This window comes from Trichomycterus rosablanca, chromosome 20 (genome assembly GCF_030014385.1).
Source record: "Trichomycterus rosablanca isolate fTriRos1 chromosome 20, fTriRos1.hap1, whole genome shotgun sequence".
Lineage (NCBI taxonomy): Eukaryota > Metazoa > Chordata > Actinopteri > Siluriformes > Trichomycteridae > Trichomycterus > Trichomycterus rosablanca.
Genome location: NC_086007.1, coordinates 25882377 through 25896472, shown reverse-complemented (window position 1 = coordinate 25896472; position 14096 = coordinate 25882377). Strand labels below are relative to the sequence as shown.

The following is a 14096-nucleotide window of genomic DNA, read 5'->3' as shown; positions in this document are numbered from 1 at the left end:
GTATATGTGTGTGTGTGTGTGTGTACCTGCTGGTTGATGACCTCTAGTCGATGCTCTTTCAGGTGAGTGCGCAACCACTCGGTTGCTCGAGAAGAGGGGTCTATCAGAAATGGACAGGCCACACTCTACAAAACGTATAGAAGAGAGAGAGAGAGCGAGAGAGAGAGAGAGGGCGTGTGTCTTTCATCCACACAGTATCACATAAGGTTGTAAAAGTCCCCAGGTACGTAGAGAGCACCTGTGTTCTGTAATCAGGCTTTTTCGATGCCTCATTCGGATAAAACTAACACCTCTAAGGTTGCCAGGTTTTTCTTTTTGTCTCTTTTTATTATATTTATGTATTGTCCCCATGTTCTCCTAATATAGTTGTACCCAATTACCCCAATTATCTTTTTAACTGCTGCTGATCCCAATTCTGACCAATGAGAGCCGTTCCTAACACATACCCCCTCCAACACACATGTAACACACAAGTAAGTTGATTCACCACCATGTACAAATAATAGCTTATGCAACTGGTGTTTCTGACTGGCACTTGTGTTCACATGGAGGTCTCAGAATATATCTGAATATGTCTTTACCGCACTTATCATTTTACTCAGTACCACGTACTGGCCAACACTACACCTGTCTCTAGTCTCGTCCCCCTCAATTTCTTTAGATTAGAAATGTTTATTTATTTTATGTCATGACAAGACAGGTAGTTACTGCTTACACAAGATTCATCAGTTCACAAGTTCAATGTCAAACACAGTCATGGATCATTTTGTATCTCCAATTCACCTCACTAAGTGTGTTAAGGTCTAGTAAGGTCTGTTAAAGTCTAGTAATATCTGTTAAGGTCTTGTAAGGTGTGTTAAGGTCTAGTTAGGTCTGTTAAAGTCTAGTAATGTCTGTTAAGGTCTAGTAATGTCTGTTAAGGTCTAGTAAGGTCTGTTAAAGTCTAGTAAGGTCTGTTAAGGTCTAGTAAGGTGTGTTAAGGTCTAGTTAGGTCTGTTAAAGTCTAGTAAGGTCTGTTAAGGTCTAGTAAGGTGTGTTAAGGTCTAGTTAGGTCTGTTAAAGTCTAGTAAGGTCTGTTAAGGTCTAGTAAGGTGTGTTAAGGTCTAGTTAGGTCTGTTAAAGTCTAGTAAGGTCTGTTAAGGTCTAGTAATGTCTGTTAAGGTCTAGTAAGGTCTGTTAAAGTCTAGTAAGGTCTGTTAAGGTCTAGTAAGGTGTGTTAAGGTCTAGTTAGGTCTGTTAAAGTCTAGTAAGGTCTGTTAAGGTCTAGTAATGTCTGTTAAGGTCTAGTAATGTCTGTTAAGGTCTAGTAAGGTCTGTTAAAGTCTAGTAATATCTGTTAAGGTCTTGTAAGGTGTGTTAAGGTCTAGTTAGGTCTGTTAAAGTCTAGTAATGTCTGTTAAGGTCTAGTAATGTCTGTTAAGGTCTAGTAAGGTCTGTTAAAGTCTAGTAAGGTCTGTTAAGGTCTAGTAAGGTGTGTTAAGGTCTAGTTAGGTCTGTTAAAGTCTAGTAAGGTCTGTTAAGGTCTAGTAAGGTGTGTTAAGGTCTAGTTAGGTCTGTTAAAGTCTAGTAAGGTCTGTTAAGGTCTAGTAATGTCTGTTAAGGTCTAGTAAGGTCTGTTAAAGTCTAGTAAGGTCTGTTAAGGTCTAGTAAGGTCTGTTAAGGTCTAGTTAGGTGTGTTAAGGTCTAGTTAGGTCTGTTAAGGTCTAGTAAGGTCTGTTAAGGTCTAGTTAGGTGTGTTAAGGTCTAGTTACGTCTGTTAAGGTCTAGTAAGGTCTGTTAAGGCCTAGTAAGGTCTGTTAAGGTCTAGTTAGGTCTGTTAAAGTCTAGTAAGGTCTGTTAAGGTCTTGTAAGGTGTGTTAAGGTCTAGTAATGTCTGTTAAGGTCTAGTAAGGTCTGTTAAGGTCTTGTAAGGTGTGTTAAGGTCTAGTTAGGTCTGTTAAAGTCTAGTAAGGTCTGTTAAGGTCTAGTAAGGTGTGTTAAGGTCTAGTTAGGTCTGTTAAAGTCTAGTAAGGTCTGTTAAGGTCTAGTAAGGTGTGTTAAGGTCTAGTTAGGTCTGTTAAAGTCTAGTAAGGTGTGTTAAGGTCTAGTTAGGTCTGTTAAAGTCTAGTAAGGTGTGTTAAGGTCTAGTTAGGTTTGTTAAAGTCTAGTAAGGTGTGTTAAGGTCTAGTTAGGTCTGTTAAAGTCTAGTTAGGTGTGTTAAGGTCTAGTAATGTCTGTTAAGGTCTAGTAAGGTCTGTTAAGGTCTTGTAAGGTGTGTTAAGGTCTAGTTAGGTCTGTTAAAGTCTAGTAAGGTCTGTTAAGGTCTAGTAAGGTCTGTTAAGGTCTAGTAAGGTCTGTTAAGGTCTAGTAAAATGTGTTAAGCTCTAGTAATGTCTGTTAAAGTCTAGTAAGGTCTGTTAAAGTCTAGTTAGGTGTGTTAAGGTCTAGTAAGGTCTGCTAAGGTCTAGTAAGGTCTGTTAAGGTCTAGTAAGGTCTGTTAAGGTCTAGTAAGGTCTTTTAAAGTCTAGTAAGGTGTGTTAAGCTCTAGTAATGTCTGTTAAAGTCTAGTAAGGTCTGTTAAGGTCTAGTTAAGTGTGTTAAGGTCTAGTAAGGTCTTTTAAGGTCTTGTAAGGTCTGTTAAGGTCTAGTAAGGTCTGTTAAGGTCTAGTTAGGTGTGTTAAGGTCTAGTAAGGTCTGCTAAGGTCTAGTAAGGTCTGTTAAGGTCTAGTAAGGTCTGTTAAGGTCTAGTAAGGTCTTTTAAAGTCTAGTAAGGTGTGTTAAGCTCTAGTAATGTCTGTTAAGGTCTAGTAAGGTCTGTTAAGGTCTAGTTAAGTGTGTTAAGGTCTAGTAAGGTCTTTTAAGGTCTTGTAAGGTCTGTTAAGCTCTAGTAATGTCTGTTAAGGTCTAGTAAGGTCTGTTAAAGTCTAGTAAGGTCTGTATAGGTCTAGTCTCACTTGCATGTTTTTGGACTGTGGGAGGAAAACAGAGCTCCCAGAGGAAACAGACACAGGGAGAACATGCAAACTCCACACAGAAAGGACCCAGACCGCCCCACCTGGGGACTGTTTTGCACCCTGGTCCTGGAGGAACGTGGTTTCATTTCTATATGTACTTGTATACAGCTGAAATGACAATAAGCCTCCTGTACTACGCGTAACTCCACTCTAAATACGGCCGAGAGCTAGGTTGATAAACAATGACTGCATGAACAGAGGTGCGAGTGTGAGAATGTGTATGAGAATGGACGATATCCTTATGAATAAAGAGAACGTGAGCTGTCTGGTCTTACCCGATTCTTTAGTGCAGTGATCTGAGAGCATGAGCATGAGAGACACACACACACACACACACACACACACAGACAGACAGACACACACATACACACATTAACACTGATGACACTGAACAATGAAACAAATGTGAATCACCCAGGCACCTCGCTTGGTAGTATTTTATGCCATTACTGGCATACACCAAGAGAATTGTACAGGCCTAAATGCTTGACCTATTATGCCAAACCCTTACAAAGAGACATTAGTACAAGAGGGGGTGATTAATTTAAACTGATGGCATTAAAAAACAATGTCACTGACAATGACCGATGTAACGATTAAACTGAATCTGTATCATTTCATGCGCTGCTGTGTTGTCACATGGCTGATTGCTGATTGAATCATGACACAAATGACAAGGCGAAGCAGGTGTAGCAAATAAAATAAAAGGTGTGTGTGTGTGTGTACCTGCAAGATAACGAGAGCATTTTCTATGGACAGGTCATCGGACTGCAGTCCTTCACTCTTCCAGATCAGCTGCTCGCGCTCAGAGCACAGAAAGTGGCGTAAATCGAAACCTGCCAATCACAACACAGCTTGTTTGTACCTGTACCAATCACAGTGAGTCTGTATAGGTCATGTACTGCAAAGTGTGTGTGTGTGTGTGTAGTTACTCCGTAGTCCCGAGCGCTCCATCCAGGAGTTTAGTGTGGCTCGGCGCTGATCCTCAGGTGCAGCAGACAGGTACGTGATGAATGCTGCTGCAAGCTGCACCCGTTTAGGGAGGGTGTTTAACTCCTCACTGATCTCATTAACCTGTATGCGCACACACACACACACACACACACACACACACACACAGTACATAATTACAAAATAAACAATTACTAACAATTTTAATAAACATAATCATGTAATAGCTTTAGACAGCTGTATATTCACACACACACACACACACATACACACACCTGAGTAGTCCAGCGGGTGTGTTCTCCGTCCAGTTGGTGTATAAGTTTCTCTGCAGCGCTGATGGTTTCCTGAGCTCTGCTCACTTCAGCCTCCAGCTTTGCGGCTTCGGTAGTACGACACTGGAACCTGCATCACACACACACACACACACAGAGACACAAACACACACCAAAATATGCACGGTCTGGTCATCTAAGTAATAAAAATAATAGACATATGCATTTTAGCTAAACTAAGAATACAAAACACTGCACGTTTATCTTTACATTAATAAAAACATTGATCAATCAGAGTCCAGGCTGGGAAAGTATGTAAACGGCTGTATTTAATAACTGGACCAATTTGTAAGGTCAGTATGTGCTACTCAGACTTGCACAACACTAAGAAGGAATTGACAATGTTGGGATTTATTGCATGAAAACCCTCTTTAAGTTGTTCTACAGCTTCTAAACTGGCTACGTTCTGAATTCTAAACCACTATCATTAGTATTTCCTCCACTATTACTAGATTATTAGGCTGAATTAAAGCACAGCTAGTAAGAAGCTAGATAAAGACGTGTAGGTGTGTTGATGTCTTACTTCTCCTTTAGCTCAGACACTTTCTGACCCACAGAGTTGAGCTGAGCTTCTAGTTTACTCATCCGACTCTCGGTCTTCCTCAGGTTCCTGACACACACACACACACACACACACACACAAAGGAAAACAGAGAGGAGGTTGGAGGAATGAAGACTGACCGTGCAAGTGCTTGATGAATGTGTGTGTGGGTGTGTCTGGGTACTCACTCCATTAGTCCCGCATGCTCAGTCTCAAGTGGTTGTATCTTCTCCAGAACGTGAGAGTACTGGATGTTAGCGGTCACCCACGCAGCCAGCGGGGCCGCGGCTGCACTGGCCCGCTTCGAGTTCTATTACACGGAAGAAAATCTATATTTATCTATTTTTTAGCAGTTTGAATACAGCCGGTGACTTCTCTGTGCCCATAAAATGGTGTGATTTGACTGTGTCCATTAGACCGCAAGCATTTCAGTGAAACCTGCTGTTTCTAAGCAGGTCTCAAGATCTTTTTTACGTAGGGACATGGAGCAGTGGTCTCTGACAACAGTGTGTGTGTGTGTGTGTGTGTGTGTCTTCCTTACGATTTGGGATCCAGTACATTTTCAGAAAACCCACAATAAACTTGTGAAACGACACACATTTGTTTTTAGAATAGAAATATACAGGTTCCAATTATTCAGTTAATGAAAAAAATGTGTGTGTGTGTGTGTGTGTGTATGAAGACCTTCGGATCGAACGAGGCTCCGTTCCTGTGTAGTAGCTCCTCCACGCTCTCCCGGATCTCGTGTGTGATGTTTCGAGCATCAAACGTCGCGATGTCCTCTTTCACGCCACGCTTAGCCAGGAAGCTAAAACACATTCAATCGTCATTTAATCAGACCAAACGGAAACTGGCTCGAGAGAAAGGTTCGAGAGGTTCGAGCGGCTCAGATGGGAAAGATTTCTGCAATCAAGTAAACAAGTAAAGGAAGAATCCCTAATGGAATGTGTGTGTGCGCTCAATCGGTTAAGACAGCATCTGTGAGGCCAGACACTCATTCTTTATAGGAAGGAACGACGGTTAATCGAAAAGGTGTTTATTAGGGTGAGGTCAGGGCTTCGGACAGAACTGAAGCTCCTCCACATCAAGCTCTTTAAATCAGGTATTTATAGAGACTGTTTGTGCACAGAGAGGCTCAGTCACACTACAAGTATATTACTGATTTTATGCAGCTGATTTCATGCAGCCAAACTGAATTGTTTAATCACACTATTGCAAAAATGTCTTAATTTCCTAAACAATTAATGCAGTTTTATTGGGTGCTGGAGTCATTAATTACAGCACATTTACCTAGTATAATGAATTTAACGACAGTACGCAGATATTTGAATGTGCATAATTAAACAGACTGTTATCGCTTTTAAAAGCTGCACCCCATTACGCTGATAAAATGTTTAAGTATTATTTAAAACCTCGTTATATCACGCAGGCTGCTAAATCTCGTACTGTATCTCTGCCTCTCCGTCGCCACGCCTTTGTCTTTTAAACAATTCCCTGTCAATTAAAAGCTTCTAACTCCTGCCCACTGGTCAATAGCAAAATGCCAACTGAAACTACAGAAGAAAAATTGTTTTACCTTTTCATGCTGACCCAGGAGGTGTCGAATATTCCCATCAGCCTCAGCACCCCCTCCAAAATGTCTCTGATGACATCAGGTGGCATCCGCAGAGAGCGGATCTCGGAGAGAGACTCGGGTTTAATGTTTCCGACGGCCCGCTTTGCCTCTTCGACCAGGGGCTGCACACACAGCCAGACGCACACACACATGCACACACATGCACACAGTAACAAGTAAAAAGTATGTAAATGTTATTCAAAGACTATTTAAGTGTATTAAGTTTATAGCTAGTATGTTGCCATGAAGGTGGCATTTTATTGTAGATCTGGAGAGATGTGGTGGTCGCAAAATACTACGCGTGTGTGTGTGTGTGTGTGTGTGTGTCGGCTGGCGTGTGGTCACCTGGACTTCTTTCAGCTCATCATCAATTTTTTGTTTTCGTTCCTCTATTTTCGCCGCTTCCTGCGCCATCCTTCCTTTCAGCTTCTCCATCTCTGTCTTCTGATCGCTCGCATTCTAAACAAGCACAGAAACACACACACACACACACACACACACACACACACACACACACACACAGCAATTAGTGATATTCCTACTCCACACTTGCTAAAAACAAAAAAGTGGAAACGAGGTGCTGAGCAGTCCAAGCATCCCTTTTGATTGAAGTACATCAATTTATTGGACATTAATGATCAAAAACATTTTTAAAACATTGATCCACATTTCCCTTCCTGTGATTCTGATTAGATTGTACAGATTTCTGATATGACTGGTCAGATCTTCTTCACTGTTAATTTTACTGGTCAGCACTGAACATGAGACGTCAACAGCAGGAAGAGCCAAACTGAGACCTTTCATTTTGTCCAGCTGTTGTGTCATTACACTGTATGAAATAAATGTTTTGTACCGCCCGGCTCCTGCTAGAGCTACCAGCTTTATTTTTAATCATTTTAGTTCTTAAAAAGATACAAACTTAAACCCACACCTGCATCGATGTTGTGATTTCCTGCAGGGCTGCATCCGCCTCCGCTTGTTTGGTTTTTAGTAGCGAGCTTTGTTCAGCGGCACGCCTCTTCAGCTCATCGACCAATGACTTTGCTTCATTCAGCTTAGCCACACCCGCCTTGGAGAGAAAGAGAGATGGTATTGAAGAAATTCCTATGTGTATTATGTGTGTGTGTGTGTGTGTGTACCTGTAGATGCTGCTGTCTCTGAGTGTGTGTGTGTGTGTGTGTACCTGTAGATGCTGCTGTCTCTGAGTGAGTGTGTGTGTGTGTGTGTGTGTGTGTGTGTACCTGTAGATGCTGCTGTCTCTGAGTGAGTGTGTGTGTGTGTGTGTGTGTGTGTGTGTGTGTGTGTGTGTACCTGTAGATGCTGCTGTCTCTGAGTGAGCTCTTTCTTCTTTGTGCTGTAGATGGACTGATACACTTTGAGGAAGCTCAGGTATCGGTTTGGTGTCGCTCCATAATCTCGACACGACTCGTGCATCAGCAGGAACGAATGGAAGAAATCTAGGGGAAAATCAGCCAATCAGAGAGCTGCTGCTAATTGTGATCCAAGCATTGCCTTCAAAACACACACACACACACACACACAAATAAACACGTAAATACAACCACACACACCTGATTTGTGCTTTTTCCTGGTTTTCTCTGAGCTCTTCTCCTTCAGCTCCTCCATTCCAGCCAGAATCATTTCAGGTATCTGTAACATAACAGTCACTCATTACAGACACACTGAGCTCCGCCCAGTTACATTTTCATAATGATATACACATACATTTTACTTACAGGTTCTATGTATTATTATTTTTTGAGTATTTTCTAATGCATTCACCCCCCTTGTTCTCCCAGTTTAGCGTAGCCAATTCACTGCTGGGGACACCGACGGCGTCCAGGGAGGGTTGCATAATCGCCCGACACACACATATGTCCCCGCGATCCAGCCACGCCCTGATCCTTGCGCTCCTCCACCTTCTGTACAGGCACCCTGGGCAACCAAGGTCCTTACACAGCATTGATAACCCCACCTCTTGTCCCGGTCTTTCTCACCCAGCAGACTGAAGGCCAATTTTGTCTGCTAGAGAGCTGAGATTCGAACCCAGGAGCTCAGAATCACTACGCTGTTGTGCTTGCGGATTATAGTTCTATGTATTTTAATAGTAGAAGTAACCGGCTGGCTGACACTGGTCACAATAAATGTATAAGCTACATCATTCAACACTAATAATAATAATACAGCCTGGAATATTGCAGGACAGTACAGTGCAGATCTCACTCTCTCTTCATCTCTACCTTCTTCATGCTGCTGTCCCTCCAGCCCTCCATCCACTGCACACTGCACTTCCTGTACAACGCCGGGTTGCTCTCACAATCGATGGTGAAGTTTTCGTTACTGCAATCCATGATCAGCACCACATGAAGGTTCTGCTGCACACCTACGCACAGATACAGATACAGATACAGGTCCACGGATTAGACAAGTAGTTCTAGCCAAGCTAAACATGTTGAGCATGGTGTGTGTGTGTGTGTGTGTGTGTGCGTGTACTGACGATGTGTGTAATAGTTAAAGATGGGTCCGGTGAATCCGTCCTGGGCTGCTTGATCCTTCAGGGATGACAGTAATGGCTCCAGTTCTTCTGTAGAGTACAAACCTGGAACTTCACCTGGAACACAGATACAGGTAAAACACAGCAATTAAATGAAGTTCAGGACATGAACGTTTAAAATCAAACGAAAACATCAATACTGGTTGCATCTGGTTTCAATTTATTTCACGTCCATGTTTTTACCACTGCTTCATTCTGGTCAGGGTCGCAGTGGGTCCAATTTCCCTGGAATCACTGGTCACAGTGCAGTAACACACCCGGACAGGATGCCAAATTGCAAATAGATGCCGAACTGGTCGACAGCATCGCAGCATAACTATTGTGCCAAATCAGGTATAGGGACCAGAACGATCTGCTGTGACAACCCCAAAATATGTGAGCAGCCAAAAGCCGTTATAACAGACCTGTCAGCAATAATAATCACACCCCCACACTGACCTGAGGAGAGCAGGCTGTTGACCATTTCTAGAAAGGAGGGGTGAACAAACTGGTGATCTTCCAACAGCAGCACCGTCTGCTGCCCTTCGACACCAGACATTTGCATCACCTAAACACACACACACACACACACAATTCTGACTGTTCATAGGTCTGTTATAGTCTTTGCATAATCATCTACAGTCAAATGGTTTGAGCTGACAGGAAAACTATAGTCACGTAAATACGTAAAAACTTTTTGCAACTACGGTGAGTAGAAAAGCCTAACAAGCTTAAAATGATCAGGATACAATAACAGAAAATGTGTTGGGTTCCACTCCTGCCAGCCAAAAACAGTTAATAATTATTAAATTATTAAAGAGTTAATAATTGGAAAAATAGACGCTCGGGGCGCAGCAGCCTAATTATCTAATAAATCATTTTAAAGGACTGTTTTTAATATTTAATACCTTGTAGAATTTATGCTGCAAAGCATGAAGGATGTCCTGTGAGCAAAGTAGATCCTAACAAGTATTAGTGTGGTGTTTCTAATAGTGTCAAATGAGTCACCTTACTAGAGATTCATGTAATATTAAGAATTATTACGTAATAATATCCAGGTTACGTTTATTAAATACTCTTGTTGCTTTGTAAAATGTAGTTATTTTCCTTTTTTCCACAGACAGTCTAAGTGTGTGAAGTCGGTCGGGATGCTCACGGTTTTGAGGTCGTTTCTGAAGTTTTTCAGCGAGTACGAGCGGCTGATCTTGGGGGTGTAGAGCGTCGCTCGATGCATGTGCGAGACCAAACACGTGACCGTACGCCGGCCCACCCCGCTCCGACCGGCTAACAGCACACACCCTGCTGGCGCGGCCAGAACGCGGTCCATACGGCACACGCTGTCCAGAACCTCGGGGAAAATCAGCAGATCCAACTCTCTGTTCTCTCGGCCGTACTGAACCGCACCCTGCAGATAGAGAGAGAGAAAGACCGTTACTGACTGTCTTTAAAATACCACAGTATTTAACATACACACACATATACACACAGAGTTCTGTCTGACCTTGCGGATAACTTCTGTTAGATCGCTGGAGTTCAGACGGCACAGTGATTTGCCATACGGTGGGAGAGGTTTGCCGTGTCCACGCCCGCCATGACTGGAACCCCACGTCACAAAGAAGGTATCTGACAAATAAACAGTTTCAGAATCATACATATTCAACTTGGTGTCTTGGTACAACCAATGAGCGCCGTTCAAACACACACAGGCATGTGGTGTGTCTCATTTTACAGGAGTACTTACTATTTAGCTAGAACTGATGACTTGCTAAGCTTTCCTGGTTACTACGACAACCGCATCCCTAACCATACACTACTGTCCTGTTTGTTTTTTCCCCCACACAAATCATAAGGGCAATGCAGTGGGGCAATAGGTGTCCTAGTAGTTCCTAGCAGAAATGCAGTGGCATCGATGTACAAAACTGGACTAGAAGCAGGAACATACACCGATAAGGCATAACATTATGACCACCTTCCTAATATTGTGTTGGCCCCCCTTTTGCTGCCTCTTATGCAACAGACTGTGATGCTCGGTGTATTCTGACACCTTTCTATCAGAACCAGCATGAACTTCTTCAGCAGTTTGAGCTACAGTAGCTCACAGGCCAGCCTTCGCTCCCCACGTGAATCAGTGAGCCTTGGCCGCCCATGACCCTGTCGCCGGTTTACCACTGTTCCTTCCTTGGACCATTTTTGATAGATACTGACCACTGCAGACCGGGAACACCCCACAAGAGCTGCAGTTTTGGAGATGCTCTGACCCAGTCACCTAGTCATCACAATTTGGCCCTCGTCAAACCCATTTTTCCTGCTTCTAACATCAACTCTGAGGATCAAATGTTCACTCGCTGCCTAATATATGCCCCCCACTAACAGGTGCCGTGATGAAGAGATAATCAGTGTTATTCACTTCACCTGTCAGTGCTCATAATGTTATGTCTGGTCGGTGTATAAGCACAAATAATCAACATGATTTTAATGAAAGATTTATATCATGTGCTTTAAGAGAAAGGATCTGACTCAGGAGAATATGCAACCTCTATACAAATGAATTAACATCATCACTTCCACAAATGTGTGTACTTGCTTTTAAGATGCACTAAATACTAAAAAAAATCCTAATTTTACGTGTTCCTAATAAACTTCAATGGTTTTGCTGATTATATGATTTGTGACAATACACTTTGCATCAAATTCAAGAAAAATGCCAAACAGAAGCAATTTCACCAGTGGTTTCAGACATTTGGCTCCCACTCAGTCATGTGTAGGATCAGTTTTTACCCAGAACAGAATCATTATTTAGGAACTGAGCTGGAAATGAACCATTAAAACTCCTAACAAATGCAGTCAGCAGGACGAATCCTAAATGACTTTATATAGGCTATCTACAGTAGTTCACTATATTTATACAACATTTTAATCTCCATGCAGTGGTTAATGCAGTAGTGATGGACTGATAGTTAACAGTGTGTGTGTGTGTGTGTGTGTGTGTGTGTTACCAGATATGTTATCCAGCACGTCAGAGCCCCAGTCTCCTTGGATGACGGAGCTGAGGATGCTGTCAAACGTGTGTTGATCTTTATCTGAGACGAGTCTGTCTCTGAAAATACGCCGAGCCTCGTACGCTACTACCTCCAACACAGAGTCTGCACGCACACACACACACACACACACACACACACACACATCAAACTCTTAGATCACATGCAGCATTACTTCTTCATTCATTTTTTTCATGTTCATTAACCACTTTATCCTAATCAGGGTCATGGCAGGTCCAGGTCTACAAGGAAGGAATATCCTGATGTGTGTGTGTGTATGTCAGGTAGCTGGAGGTCATTTTTGAACTGAAGTGCTGATTAAAATAAGGACCTGCTGGTTAGTATGATTGTGCTGGATTGATGAAGACAGCAAACCAAACTGTCTTGTACCCCGCCCTCCATAAGCTGCTATTAAATGCACAGATCACTCTTCTCTACTGTTCTGTTTTGCACCATTCAAACCCTGTATATCTATACATATGAGCATGTAAATACTCTATATTTCATATCATTTTGTGTTACACAGAGTCAAAGTTTCATTGTATAACTACAATGACAATGAAGTCTATCCTATAAGAGCAAGCAGTCAGCCCTCACCTGCAGTCAGGTCATATCTGAGCAGGTTCAGCACCCACTGAGTCAACAAACACGGAGTGAACAGGTAATGACTGTGGTCATCGACGCTGAACTTAGCCTTCACCTGAAACACACACACACCAGACATGATACACAACACATACTCACTATCACACACAAATAATTCAACTTCAACCAATCAGAGCTTACCTGCTCGTAGATTTGGACCAGTGAGCCAGCCAGCTGACGGATCCTTCCGGCGGAGCTCCATTGCGGATGATCGCCCAGGGTTCTCTGCAGCACGGGTGACAGGTAGGCACCGTAGATCGCCTGGAGCTGCTCCCTATCGGGGTAACTGCACACAGAACCCATACACAGCTTTTATTTATTTATTAGGATTTTAACGTCATGTTTTTACACATTTGAGTCACACAAGATTCATCAGTTTACAAGTTTAATGTCAAACACAGTCATGGACAATTCTGTATCTCCAGTTCACCTCACTTGCATGTCTTTGGACTGTGGGAGGAAACCCACGCAGACACGAAGAGAACATGCAAACCCCACGCCGAAAGGATCCGGACCGCCCACCTGGGGATCGAACCCAGGAACTTCTTGCTGTGAGGTGACAGTGCTACCCGCCGAGCCACCGTGCCGCCCTACACAGCTTTTAATGGCTTTAGTAAGAAGCTGGTTCCTTTGGGAAACACTGTGCATAAGGAACAGCTTTTTCCCCAGAGCTGTCTCCATACTGAACTCTGCCCCCAGATAACCCCCCCCCACATCTCTCCTCCTGGCAAGGTTGCACTACAATCCTTTTTATCCTTTTTCTGCTAGGTATATCATTGGTATATACCTCATTTGTACATAAATTCCATCTATACCGTATACATCTGTTTACCATGTTGTATATATACTTTCCTCTATCATGTCCATAGCACCTTAATCTGTATATTGTTTTTAGCTGTATATCTTGTTTGTAGTACATTCAGTAATATATTAAACTTCATAGATCTTGTTCATACCACTACTATTCACCCACTGTAAATAATGTATATCGTAGATGCTGTGCATCCTGCACTTTCTGCTTATTGCACTTCTGGTTAGATGCTAAACTGCATTTCGTTAATTTGTACTTGTACATGTGTAATGACAATAAAGTTGAATCTAATCTAATCTAATCTAATCATATCAAATCTATTGCAGGGCTTAAGCCACCAACGCTACCCAGACATAGTACCACCAATCCTATGTGTATGTGTGCAGCTAGTTGATAACATAGCTGAAATTTAAACCCAGAGCTTAGCAGTGGTAGGTTAGTGTAAAGGACAGCTGAGTTTAGGAAGGACCCTGATAAATAATCAGCAGTGTGTGTGTTTGAGTCTTACTCAATTGTGCAGATTCGCACTACAGAGGTGAAGCGTGAGGTGAGTGTGTGTCGTCCCACAGCGCCTCCGACTGACATGGAGCAAACGATCTGAATATTTTCCAGTCCGACCCACTCCAGATTTTCATCG

The 14096-nt window shown here is 42.6% G+C and overlaps 1 protein-coding gene across 1 annotated transcript in view; it reads right to left on the bottom strand.

Annotated features, from left to right (window-relative positions):
• dync2h1 (dynein cytoplasmic 2 heavy chain 1) overlaps window positions 1-14096 on the bottom strand; it is a 75316-nt gene that overhangs the window by 32745 nt on the left and 28475 nt on the right. The window contains exons 45-66 of the mRNA XM_063017199.1: window positions 13968-14096; window positions 12790-12934; window positions 12601-12703; window positions 11962-12108; window positions 10467-10588; window positions 10122-10370; window positions 9425-9533; window positions 8930-9043; window positions 8673-8815; window positions 8004-8082; window positions 7744-7889; window positions 7364-7501; window positions 6778-6891; window positions 6394-6554; window positions 5502-5625; window positions 5006-5127; window positions 4800-4886; window positions 4220-4346; window positions 3926-4067; window positions 3720-3829; window positions 3269-3289; window positions 27-125 (exon numbers count right to left, since the gene is read on the bottom strand). The exon at window positions 13968-14096 is cut by the window's right edge and continues 23 nt beyond it. Of these exons, the coding sequence (XP_062873269.1) occupies window positions 27-125; window positions 3269-3289; window positions 3720-3829; window positions 3926-4067; window positions 4220-4346; window positions 4800-4886; window positions 5006-5127; window positions 5502-5625; window positions 6394-6554; window positions 6778-6891; window positions 7364-7501; window positions 7744-7889; window positions 8004-8082; window positions 8673-8815; window positions 8930-9043; window positions 9425-9533; window positions 10122-10370; window positions 10467-10588; window positions 11962-12108; window positions 12601-12703; window positions 12790-12934; window positions 13968-14096 (2731 nt within the window). The remainder of the gene's footprint in view (window positions 1-26; window positions 126-3268; window positions 3290-3719; window positions 3830-3925; window positions 4068-4219; window positions 4347-4799; window positions 4887-5005; window positions 5128-5501; window positions 5626-6393; window positions 6555-6777; window positions 6892-7363; window positions 7502-7743; window positions 7890-8003; window positions 8083-8672; window positions 8816-8929; window positions 9044-9424; window positions 9534-10121; window positions 10371-10466; window positions 10589-11961; window positions 12109-12600; window positions 12704-12789; window positions 12935-13967) is intronic.